The 13,177-nt window shown below is 41.1% G+C and overlaps 1 protein-coding gene across 2 annotated transcripts in view; it reads left to right on the top strand.

Moving 5' to 3' along the window:
• The window catches only part of Arfgef3 (ARFGEF family member 3), a 165,169-nt gene extending 153,461 nt beyond the window's left edge, over positions 1-11,708 (top strand). For both annotated transcript variants that reach the window (NM_001427849.1, XM_039098805.2), the window contains 2 exons: positions 812-2,024; positions 3,437-11,708. In NM_001427849.1, the coding sequence (NP_001414778.1) occupies positions 812-2,024; positions 3,437-3,628 (1,405 nt within the window). In that variant the 3' untranslated portion in view covers positions 3,629-11,708. The remainder of the gene's footprint in view (positions 1-811; positions 2,025-3,436) is intronic.
• The last annotated feature ends 1,469 nt before the right edge of the window (positions 11,709-13,177 follow it).

The raw sequence follows: 13,177 nt of genomic DNA, 5'->3' as shown, positions 1-13,177 counted from the left end.
CTGTGCCCGCTCCTGTCTCTCAGTCCCACACAGCTGGCCTGAAAGTCATCTCAAAGAAATCAAATGACCGTTCAAGGTTTGCGCCACAGTCCTAATGGCAAAATTGGCAGATAGAGAATTTGTGTGAGTGAATGCTGTTTTCCCAGGCTTGATGTAGAAGACTGTGAGTTATATCATTAATTTATTTCTTCATTTTGTAATGTGAACCCCATAATATCAGTAATCACAATATTTTTCAGCACCTGAAGCATTAGCATTGAAAACTGCCTGGATGGCAAAAACAAACCAGTAGGATTTCAGTGTGTGTGTGTGTGTGTGTGTGTGTGTGTGTGTGTGTGTGTGTGTGTAAGAAAATAGGGTAAACAGGGTTTAAAAGTTTGGAAGTGTTAGGGTATCCTGTCATATAATTATTAATTTTTCAATTAAATGTTTTTATTCCCTATAGCTTGATAATGCAGTATCCTAACTTATAGCCTATAGCTCCTGGATTTTAAAAAAGAGCCAGGAATTCTATCAGCCACGATTAAAATAGAAGTTTTCCCCTTTTAAAATCAGATATTAACGGGCAGGCAAGATGGCTCAGTGGGTAAAGGCGATTGCAGCCAGATTTGAGGACTTAAGTTAGATCCTTGTACCTGTATCATCGTAGCAGTAGAGAACTGAATCCCACAAGTTGTCCTCTGACCTCCACACACATGTAAGTACTTCAAATTTTTGGAACGTGTTCTGAAATGGCCCATACCTGCCTTGCTGTGAAAGAAGAAAAAAGAGGCAGAAAGCCACTAACCGGCCCCCTTCTTTGCCTTTGAAGCGTCTCTTTCAGGGAGATTGTGGTTAGCTTGCTCTCTCACCAAGTTCTGCTCCAGAACCTGTATGACATTCTGCTGGAAGAATTTGTCAAAGGCCCCTCTCCGGGAGAGGAGAAGACAGTTCAAGCGCCAGACACCAAGCTGGCCGGTTTCCTCAGATACATTTCCATGCAGAACCTGGCTGTGATATTTGACCTGCTGCTGGACTCCTATAGGACAGCCCGGGAATTCGACACAAGCCCGGGGCTGAAATGCCTGCTGAAGAAAGTGTCTGGCATTGGGGGAGCAGCCAACCTCTACCGCCAGTCCGCCATGAGCTTTAACATTTACTTTCACGCCCTGGTCTGTGCGGTTCTCACCAACCAAGAGACTATCACAGCCGAACAAGTAAAGAAAGTGCTATTCGAGGAGGAGGAGAGAAGCTCAGATTCCTCCCAGCAGTGCTCCTCGGAGGATGAAGACATCTTCGAGGAGACAGCACAGGTGAGCCCGCCACGAGGCAAGGAAAAAAGGCAGTGGAGGGCCCGCCTGCCTTCTCTCAGTGTGCAGCCCGTCAGCAATGCAGACTGGGTGTGGCTGGTCAAGAGGCTGCACAAGCTGTGCATGGAGCTCTGTAACCACTACATCCAGATGCACCTGGACCTAGAGAGCAGCTTGGAGGAGCCGCTTGCCTTCAAGAGCGACCCCTTCTTCATTCTCCCCTCCTTCCAGTCCGAATCGTCCACCCCATCAACAGGTGGCTTCTCTGGGAAAAACACACCCTCCGAAGATGACCGCAGGGAGCACCTAAGTGAGCCTCTGAGTCTGAGGGTGGGCAGTGGGGACATACTTATGCTGCCTCCCAGCCCCAAGACAGAGAAGAAGGATCCTGGCCGCAAGAAAGAGTGGTGGGAGAGTGCAGGGAACAAGATTTACACAATGGCCGCTGACAAGACCATCTCAAAGCTGATGACTGAGTACAAGAAGAGGAGGCAGCCACACAACCTGCCCCCCTTCCCTAAGGAAGTCAAAGTGGATAAGAAAGGGGAGCCCCTGGGACCTCGGGGTCCTGATTCCCCGCTGCTTCAGAGGCCACAGCATCTCATTGACCAAGGGCAGATGCGCCATTCCTTTAGCGCAGGCCCAGAGCTGCTGCGGCAGGAGAAGAGACCCCGCTCAGGCTCCACTGGAAGCTCCCTGAGCATCTCTGTGCGAGACGCAGAGGCACAGATCCAGGTGAGTTCCTGCTAGCCATTTTCCAGGTTGCGGATGACGAGAGTGCAAAGTCTGCATTCCCAAAAATGTGATAGAAACTGAGGGAAACTGAGGATCGAATTCGGGTAGCTGAGTGCTTGCCACTGCACTCAACGTAGTAAGTCTTGGGTTACGTATCCCAGCACCGCTCCGAACTAAGTATTGTAAGTACTACAATCCCAGCGTAGGAAGTGGAGACAGAGAGAGATCCTAAGTTCAGGGTTATCCTTGGCTACCTTTGAGCTACTACAGAACTCAGGCTATGACAGACAGACAGATAGAGGATAGATCTGACACATAGCATATTATATAAATCATACCTCCAAGCAGAAGAATGACTGGACCTAGGCTGGGGCATCTGCCTGGGAAACAAGTTTTCTTCACAGGTCATTTTTAAAACCACTGTTTCCATGTCACGACATATTTATTGAGACATAGGAAGCCACCTGTATAAAGAAAGACGCTAAAGCTTCTAAAAACCAGTGAGCTTTAGCCAGAATTGAGTTCTCTTCTTCTTGTTCGAATATGGCACTGAGGATATTCTGAAGCAGCGTACAAAGGAAAAGACGAGCAGTGCTATTGTATTAAAACACTGAATTATTTTGAACCAGGCACGTAGAAAGCCTGTTAAAATGAGCTCGAGGAGAGAACAGCGTTGAGAGTATTTGTCTGGTATAAGGAAACACAGAAACAAAGAACTATGGGAAGATTCTAGATAAAGTCCTTGATTGTAGAATCAAATGATAGAGGATCCTAGGTCCCCAGAAACACACATGCAGTACATACATTTGAAATTCGTATGCCTCTTGCAAGATGCCTTTTCCTTTGAAACCTCTACATAGAAGTAAACTTGACAAGACAGGATCTGTGTGAGTTGTGCTAGACTGGTTTCTTCAGGGCTTGAACCCAAGGTCCCATACATGCAAGGCAAGCCCTCTACTATGAGTGACGTCCCTGATTTGGACTCAAAAAAGAAAAAACCTTTTTAACTATCCAGTAACCATGAGATAGACGTAAACTCTTTAGCAGAAGTTTCATGGTGAATCCTATATCTTAATTGATTTATCATGTGTCTGAGTTTTAATGATTTTACATCTTCTCCTAAATTAAGGAAGAATTATTATCCCAAGTGATCCAGGTGTTAGGAGACAGCTGATTGAACCATCAAATGTTCTGTAAGCATTTGCTTTTGTTAGATGATTCTCTGCTCACCCTCCAATATGTGAAATAAAAACTACTTTATTATTACAGGTCTTTAAGTTTTAGAGCAAAATCCTGACTAAACCTGATTTAAAACAACAACAGTAACAACAAAACACATTTCCAGAGCCTAACAGCACTTCCAGGCAAAGCCATGAAGATGGCCAGTAATTCTCTCACATCCTTTCTCATAGGCGTGGACCAACATGGTGCTAACTGTTCTCAACCAGATTCAGATCCTTCCAGACCCGACCTTCACTGCTCTCCAGCCAGCTGTGTTCCCATGCATCAGCCAGCTGACCTGTCACGTGACTGACATCAGAGTTCGTCAAGCTGTGAGGGAATGGCTGGGAAGAGTGGGTCGTGTCTATGACATCATCGTCTAGAGGACTCAGATCCTAAGGAAATGCCTATAGTCAGAGTCTGCCTGTCGATCCAGCAGATTGCATTTTCCCAACCACCATCCCACTCAAACCAAGTCTCTGAAAAACTAGTTCTCTGAAACCTGGTAACAAAGCTTTTCCCAAGCTCTCCTTAATTAGTCAACCTTGGGTTAGTCTGGATGCCAACATAGTGACATAATGATCTCTGGCCTTGAACATTGTTACAAAAGAGTCTGCGTTACTTGATACATTTCTAAATCTAATTTCCAAGTGCATTTGCTTGCAGTATTATACCCCAATGGGTAATTTTCAACATTCTCCTTTGGAAGCCCTAGGCTGATCCATTTGAGCCATCATTTTCAAAATTAATTCCTAAGAAAACATTTGCTGGTAAGTCAAGCTGATGTAAAAAAAAAATCATATAACTGGCACCAGACATAATTAATCAGAAAAACTTATATTCTGATTATATAGTGTGGTTGGGAAGAAAACTGCAAAAGTCTTTTTTTTTTCAGTGTTCTAATCAAGAAAGAAATTACTTCTAAAATATATTCAGGAACATTTCAACATTATTCTTGAGGTTTTTAGATCTTTGTGTTAATAGTCACAAATTCCCCAGGTAAGGTACTGTTGTGCCTTTATGTCTCTGTTTCTAAAGGGAGGGAATTTTTTCCAAGCATGATTTCAAGCCTGTGGCTTTAACAGGAAGTGGTACACATTGTCACCAGACTTGACACTGACTACCCTATGTGTTTCTTTGCTTCTGTTCTCAAGGCAGACGAAGAAAGACAATTGGTGCCTTAGTCTTTGTTGCACAGATTATTTCTATGCCCCACAATTATCTGAACAATAAGGTACGACACTCGGTTTTAAGAAAGATTCAGATTCATTTTCTATCAGTATCCTTTGGAGGAAAGGAACTCAAGAGTCCTCCGTCTGGTGAGCATACTTCTCAGGGGAGGGGCAAGAACTGTGGGATGGGGAGCCAGCTGGAAGGGGTGGGCTGGGGCTGTAATAGAATCATTGTAAAATCTTCAACTAGGATACAGCTGTGAAAAGATGGTGTCAGTTATACACACTCTGGACTGAATAGGAAGGGACACGGTAAATTTAGAAAATTATTTTTTTTCCTATGTAAAATACCTCTCTCTAGCAAATTTACTCTCTCAACTCATGTTATTCAGACCGATATTTTACCTGGAAATTTCTTTTTCTAAGCATTATTAGAAAACGAACTTGAAATATAGAACCATATCTATTGGGGGTTAGTTGAGCCTGAGGCTTATACATACTTAGAAACCACTGGGCTCCCCTGGGCCCTTACTACAATATATTTTATATATTTTACATTATAATAATGACTAAAACTTTTTAGACAAGCCCACTTACACACTATTGTATAGGTATAATAGGTACTGAGGCATTCGTGGCATTTAAGTGAGGCATTTAACCTATGCCTAAAAAAATGTATTCATACGTCAGCCTCTAAAAATGAAAACTCCACTCCTAAGTATTGAAGGGTTTGAACTTTATCCAGTGATAATATTCAGAAATGTTGCCCTCCATGAGAACTACATAGATATCTACAAGGTCAGAGCCAGATACTTTGGCTTATGTGGAAAATTAAAAAAAAAAATCCTATTATTCAGCCTACCAAATAAACAAATCAGTCTAGAGGACATTTTCCTAATCCCCCAAAGCAATCTTTGCCTTCAGACAATGAATCAACTTGGGTAATGTCTTGTTAGGGTTAGGGTCTTATTGCTGTGAACAGACACCATGACCAATGTAAGTCTTATAAAGGACAACTTTTAATTGGGGCTGGTTTACAGGTTCAGAGGTTCAGTCCATTATCATCAAGGAGGGAAGATGGCAGCATCCAGGCAGGCCTGGTGCAGGAGGAGCTGAGTTCTACATCTTCACCTAAAGGAAGCCAGGAACAGACTGAGCATCCTCAGGCAGCTAGGAGGAGGGTCTCCAAGCCCACCCCACAGTGACACACTTCCTCCAACAAGGCCACACCTCTAATAGTGCCACTCCCTGGGCCAAACTTACGTAAACCATCACAGGTAATAAATTTAAAAACTGACATAAACATGTTTTACATTCTCCATCTACTAGTTGGGATCCAAACCAAGGCTGTTCTACACTACTGAGCTGTATCTTCATCTCTAAACTCATTGAATAGAATTATCTTACATCTAACCTTTGATTTCATGTACCTTGCAAATGTAGTTGAGAGTCAAAGGTTTTACTGTTTTGTTTGACTCAGCAAAAGCAGTATAACCCTAGTTGTTTTCTTTGGTAGATTCTTTGGAGAATCTGTCCTTGGCCAGCCAGAAAGTACCTCCACGTACTGGAAAAAGAGCTTTGGTTAACCAGATTACGGGACTGCAGCATGTCACAAAAATGTGACTGTTCATAAGGAATAAAAGCCACTTCCCTTGTACAAATGCCCCAGAAGAAAGTTAGTGTTCTAAAATAAGACCCCATTCTCCCACCGTCTGGTTACAAGAAGCATATGAGACTAGTGGGTGAAATCATTCTCTAACATCTTGATCATGGGTCTTGAGAATAAAATCTGAGATGTACCTACTTACCTGCACTGTCGTAAATATTGTCATATCCTCCCATCAGTCCTTTGTAAGCCCATTCCAAGTCCCACTTTATTCTTAGACCACCTCCAAGCCCTCTCCAGAAAAGACCACTGCACCCTTCAGAGTCCTACCAGAGGGAGAGGTGTTTGCAGCTTCAAATGGAACATTGCTCAAGGCAAAGTCATAGCCAGTGAGTAGTAGTTCAGTTAAATTGTTCTCTAAGTAAGAGGGAAAGCAACAATTAGGAGGCTTGGATGGACTGAAGTACTTCCCTCACTACCAGTCAGTCCCTTCTGGTGTCTAGTCTCTGCCTTTACCCCTCTTTTCTTTCACTCCTCCCACAGTCTCTGAATGGACCCAGTGGTTTTTCCCTCGTCACGCAGGGTGAAGACCATGGTCAACATGGGCTTTTGAACTTTAGAACAGTCATCAGCAGGACGTACAGTTACGTACAGAAGTAAGCAGAATGGGGCTTTATGTGTTGCTTTCAATTGCTCATATTTACTAAAAGTTTATTGCTTGAAGTTGAAGTTTTTTCTTTTCTTAGAAAAGTAAACATCATGAAACAAGCAACATAGTATCACATAAACCAGGCATGATGATACATCCAATCATCCCAGCACGGTGTACACCCATAATCCTCGCACTCAGAGGGCGAAAGCAGGAAAATGGACATTCAAGGGCATTTTAGGTTACATGTGGAATTGGAAGCCAGCCTGGACTACATGAAATCCGGTAGAACGAGCTATCAGTTTTTATGGTGGAAGGCTCATAAATTGTCTACAGAGCCTTGCTCAGCTCCTACAGCTCTCAGTTAGCTTTAAAGATAGGCAAGGCTGCCTCTGCACGCTGTTTTTTTTGTTTTGTTTTGTTTTTTCTTCCCTTTAATATAGCCCCAGATTTTCTCATTTTGAGTTATTTAATTACAAACCAGAAGGACCCGGGAAACCGCTAACAGACATTACAGATTGGATTAAAGTATTTTAAATCAAGCCAGACATATGCCTATAATCCCAGCACAGGAGAGGATTAAGAAACACGAATGAGACCCAGGACACCCTGGGCTGCAGTGTATAAACCCTGTCTCACAAACACAAATGTTAAAAGTCCAAAAGTACCATTAACTTAAATTCCTCGTATGATGAGAAATACAGGCTTCTTGTTAAAAAAAAAAAAAAAACAACAGTATACAGTTAATAAAGAGAGGCCTTAACTATAGAAAGGTACCGGAGTATCTCAACTGAGACTCATAATCTCCCCAAATAGAGAACAGAACCACCTAGATAGGAATGGTTTGTTTGTAAGTAGAAAATCGATGGCTGGAGAGATGGCTCTGGGGTTAAGAGCATTGGCTGCTCTTACAGAAGACTCAGGTTTGGTTCTCAGTCCTCACATGGGGTCTTATAACTTATCTCTAACTCCAGTGTCAGGGGTCATGATGCCTTCTTCTGATCTCTGAGGGCACCAGCCGTGCACAGGGCATGCAGACATAAAGGCAGACAGGTGTTCACAAAATAAAAATAGTTGCTGAAAAAATTAAAAATCTCTAATCAGTCCCACCAACTAAACAGTGTGGAGACCTTTGTTTAAAGCTGGTAGCATTGGGTGCCACTGGGCAGGGGCCTTCTTAGAGTAACTTTATAAAACCTTCTTGGTTTTTTTTTTTTCTAGTTAAGTTCCCAGACCCGGAGAGGTTCATAAATTTGTCCAAGATACCAAATAAAAGGCAAACTTGTTTTGCAAAGAGATATCCCTGAGTTGAAAGGCCCTAAGCTTCCTCAGATGTTGGACTGTCGGTGCTGAGGGAGCTCTGCAGTGTGAGAGAACGGGAAAGTTGCAAGGCCTTCCTTAGATGGTTAACATTAAAATATTTGCTTGATGTGTCTGGCCGGAATATTTTGAGAATTTTGAAAGTATGACTTAGAAGTAGTGTCTTTGTAATGGAAACATAAAGGACATCAACATCTACACCTTAATCCCAAGGAAAACATTTAGTGTTCTATTAAAAATGTAGCAACATTAGGGAGAAACATGCGTGGCAGACTGTAAAAGCAGAAACATGGCAGCCTGCATGTTCAGGTGGAATCCGTGTATGTGCCACATATCGTTTAACCAACAAAGTGCCCTGCAGCCAATGGAGGGAGCCCCTTTGCTAGCTTTTCTAGGGAATGCCAAACCTATACAGGTCACCGTCACCGCTTGGAGATACACAGGAATAAAACTCCTCACAAATGCACAAGCCCTCTGCAAAGGAAACGGCAGTTTGTACAAGGTTTGTTCCAGGTAGGACAACACTACGTATAGGACCGTGTGCCACTCCCTGACATGTCTGCCTGCTTCCACAGGTGAGAAAGAAAGCAGAGCTCAGAAGCCTGCAGTAACGTAAGGACACGAATGGGTTCGGGAGCCCAGAAAGATTTAGCGTGGCCGTAGAATACTAAAAGAACATTTTTACCAAAAGTATGAGCTTGGTATTGGGGGTGATTTATAAAGTGGGTCAAGAGCTTGACTTATAATTATACTCTCTTGGAAAAAAATTCCCCTTATTCATAGGGAAACCTAGAAAACGTTTGTTTTAAGAAATCCTATTGCCCTGGCTATCTTTATAGTGTTTGTAAAGTGATGGAATAGAGACACCGTTTAGATGTTCAAATAGTGAACAGATTACTTTAGGGGAAACAGACAAAAAAGAAAAATAGCATATATACCCAAGATTATTCTGGAGAAACTAGGTTGTGAACAATGCTTTGCTTCCTTGTAAACAGGACACGACTTATTAATAAAAGCAAAAACCCACTACGACATTAGTAGCATCCACAAAAACCTTCACTCTATCTTTGCATCGCCATGCAGAGAGGAAAGGACTGGCTACCTCAACTGTCAAGACCCATCCAGTTGAGGCCCTTTTGGATCTCAAGAACTGTTTGCACTGTGAGTCCTCGAGACGGTGGTTGAGCCTTTTGTCCGAAGGGCAAGTGGTTCTCTAACTTCAGCAGGCATCACTCACCTAAGGGTTCCAAACCACAGATGCCCAGGTTTCTATTTCTATACATTTGGCAATTTGCATTTCTAGCAAGCTTCCAGATGAAGCCACTGCTGCCGCTCTGGGAACCACAGGCTAGGAATCATTTCCTTTCAGATCAGCCTGACTTATCAAGCACTAACCTGACCTGACCCATGGGCAAACAGCATGGGATTAAATTACTTAAAACATTCCAGTTCACCCCATCCCAGTTTTATTGTACCAACAGCTGGCCCTTACACATTAGAAGACAATGAATGTATACCTTCTATGGAACCGCGAGATAACTCTAAGCTCATCTTTGTATTTATAAGCATTAATTCTATAAATGATTGTTTGTATCCTGTCGACTTGTACTGAAGGTGACTTTAAATTTATATGGTATTTTCATTCCCTTCTATATAATTTTAATGAGATATTTCCATGTATGGCTCCATCACAGCCTGGCTCCTGGCTTTCAGAGGCTTTTGAATAGTTGCTTGCTTGCCAGTTACTTTGTGTCTTCGATTGGTCATTGACATATAAGCATCCCGAAATGCTAGGCCACTTCCTATGGTAACTTCGTCTTTCGAGGAACTGTGCGGTGTAAATTAGCACTTTAGTTTCAAGTTGATCTGTCAAGCGTCTACTAAAATGGCTTTGTGAAAAATTGTCAAAATGAAACAATTCCTTTTGAGCAGTAGGTATGCCTGTCTTGACTTTTCAGTAAACATTGTGTTTATAAAGATATCTGCACAATGAAATTTATTATTCCACAGGATGGGGCATATAGGAAAGTCAACTTATGTGCTTTGAGAATTTAGTGAAATGAGCCCTATTACAGATGGGGCCTCAGTTTTTATTTTAGCTCTTTGCTCAGTTAATTAGCCTTAGTAACTCCTTTTTTATTTCAAAATAAGGGCCATGTAATAGGAAGAACTGATGATCTGTGTTTTGATTAAATTCAACATTTAAATAAAACAAGTTTTATCAATGTAATTCCATCTACTAAGGAGGCTGAGGCAGAAGGATCGTAAGTTTGAGCTTTGCCTGGGCGGCACAGAGAGATTCTGTCTCAAAAATTAGTGAGTAAATAAATGCACACGAATGAAAAACAGTGGAGCATACAAGAGAACAATAATTGAGTACTCTAAATATCACCTGTTTATAAATTATCAATTCTGTATAATTCTTATTGACCTGATAAAGTTTATCTAAATACTTTTGCTTAATAAATACTTTGAAATAGTTTAAATTAGACTATTGTTTGAATAGAAAGCAGTCACTCTAGGTACTTGTATTAGCGAAGGCATTATCAACAGAGTGTTAAGGATTCAAGTCTTTGGCTGTGTGGTTGAAAATAATTAAGAATATTTTCTTTTTGTTTTCTGTAACAATTTAAAAATTATGTGCGCAGTTTGTTTAGTTCTGATTTTAATTGCATCTTAAAAACTCAATCTCTACAAATCATTTTTCCAAACTGTTTCAATAAACTGTTTCCAAAAAGGAGGGGGAGGACCCGAAAGCCAATCTAGCTTTTCTCTCAGACTTAAGGAGGCTTAAGCCCTTGACAACCCCTGCTGCAGTGGCCCTCCCCGCCCTCCTCAGGTCTCTGCTAGCCCTCTGCCACTGCTTGCTGTGCAGTTCTTTCCTCTGGATAATTTTGAAATGAGTATGATGATAGCAGTCAGTTTCTTGTTACATATTAGCTACTTTAGTCGAAGATGAATGACTTGGATATTTGGGTTTCTTTTCCGTTGAGACCCAGTAGGTTAGAATACCCAGTGTGGCCTGATAGGGTAGGAGAAAGTTCCTAGAGGGAAAGGTTACGTTTCATTCTTGGAAGTTTGGGGGTGGTTGGGGGGGTGTTGGGGATCAGGAAGGGGGCTAAAACTCAATGTTTATTCCCCTACCCATGCCAAAAAACTAATATTTTGTAATGGTTTTGTAAGAGGAATAGACAGACAAATTAAGTTTTAGCCAGTTCCCCCCTAGTCCCATCCCCATTTGATATAAGGCCAATAGGTAGAGTTCCTTTTATCCATTCTTGTATTATACCAAAGAATGAATTTATTTTCATTAAAAAGTATAAATAAATGAAGCTAAGTATAGCCATAATGAATGAGTAGACTTACCATTTTACCTAGAAGATGGAAAATTCATCCTTGCAACCAATTCACCAGGAGCCTTGAATTATTTTTGTTTACTCCAAAAGCCTCATCAAGGAAGCATCACTTTTGTTTTGGCTCATTTAGCCACATTTACAAAGTCCTAAAAACCATTCTCCTTCAAACGTGCTAGCATAACTGGTTTGATATAACCTGTCGGTTCACTGTTTTCTTGGGGTCTCTGTCAGCAAGCTTGCAAGTGTATTTTGTGTATATTTTATCTGAAGTAAAAAATAAATTCTAAAGAGAAAATATTTTAAAAGATAATGTATTTATGTCGCTCGTGTTGTAGAATAAAGATTCAAATGCATCAAAAATCTGATGTGGGAAACAATTTTCTTCACATAATATTTTTATTTGTATAAATAGCCTGTGTTTACAGGACTCTGCTCAAAGAACTAGGTCTCTTTTCTATGGCACTTTCTACCTCTGGAAAAGTTTTTTTACATTAAATCTTAACAAACAGATATAATCTTACCACTAATCATCCACTATATCCACTAATCATCCTACCTAGAAAAGAAATCTGTAGAAATGTATACCACTATTTCTATAAGGACCAGAAGAAGACCAGAGTAAAGTCCTGAATGTCAAAGCACATTTTCATTTTTATCATGAGACATCAAATTAACAACTTTATAAGTCATTAAGAAGAAGATATCAAATTCCTATAGAGAGTATAGTTTACTGACTTTAAAAAAGTTATTACTTTTAATGCTGAAAAGAAAAATGTAGCTTTTGGAGTAAACAACATAATTCAAGGCTCCTGGTGAATTGGTTGCAAGATGAATTTTCCATCTTCTAGGTAAAATGGTTAAGTCTACTCTCCTCATGTTCTTAAAACAAACTGTGTCTAAGACTGTTTGAGGACACTATAGAAGGACAAGCCTAGGAATCACCAGGTTCTCATCATAGAAAACAAGAAAGAGGGAAAAAAAGATACACAAAGTGCTAGAAAACTGGAGCCTGTGTTTCTGTAACCTGTTGTTCTATTACACTCTGTGCATCAGAATGACATGTGCCTTTATCAGTACCACAAAAAATAATAATATTATCGAAGATGAAGTGAAACTAAGTACTTAGGTTCTTTTTATATAAGCATATCACAAGCTGAAGGTTAATAAATGGATGAGATTCCACTATAAGGGGCAGAAATGACATTGGACCTCTTGCCAGCAGAAGTTACACTTCAAGCTTGATCCCTCTCTGGTAGTGGGAGAACTGGACAACACTTAGCTACTTCAAGCACAAGTGGCCTGTCTTCCCTACCTCAAAAGTTGTTTTTAAGATAAAATGAAAAACATGATGGCAGTGCGCTGGACACACTAATGCTGAGGAAACACTGTCTGCTCTCTGTAGAACAATCACTAGTTTATAAATAGCATTACTGTCTTGTGGACTGTCTTACATTGAAACTTATGTACATAGCATATCCTTGGCATTCATACTGTCATAGTGAATCTTCGTTGACAGAGTGATTGGATTTGGAATCAGCACGGGAAAGCATTTGTGTACCTGTGTGGGTGGATGTTTCAAGAAAGATTTCACTGAGAAGCTTTGGCTTTGGCTCCTAGCTTAAGGAGATATCATCCATCATGGCAGGAGAAGGGCAATAGGAGCAGGAGACCAGTGGTCATGTTGCCTCCACGGTTTGGAAGTCAAGAAAGGCAAGCACTGTTGCTCAGCTCCTGTTTTTTTAATCTGGAACTCCAGCTCATAGGATTACAGCACCCACATCTAAAATGGTTCTTTCCTCATTAGTTAAGCCTTTCTTGAAACATCGTCA

The sequence above is a fragment of the Rattus norvegicus genome, chromosome 1 (assembly GCF_036323735.1).
Source record: "Rattus norvegicus strain BN/NHsdMcwi chromosome 1, GRCr8, whole genome shotgun sequence".
Classification (NCBI taxonomy): Eukaryota; Metazoa; Chordata; class Mammalia; order Rodentia; family Muridae; genus Rattus; species Rattus norvegicus.
Note: the sequence above shows the minus strand (reverse complement) of the source record. Positions and strands in the feature narration are given on the sequence as shown.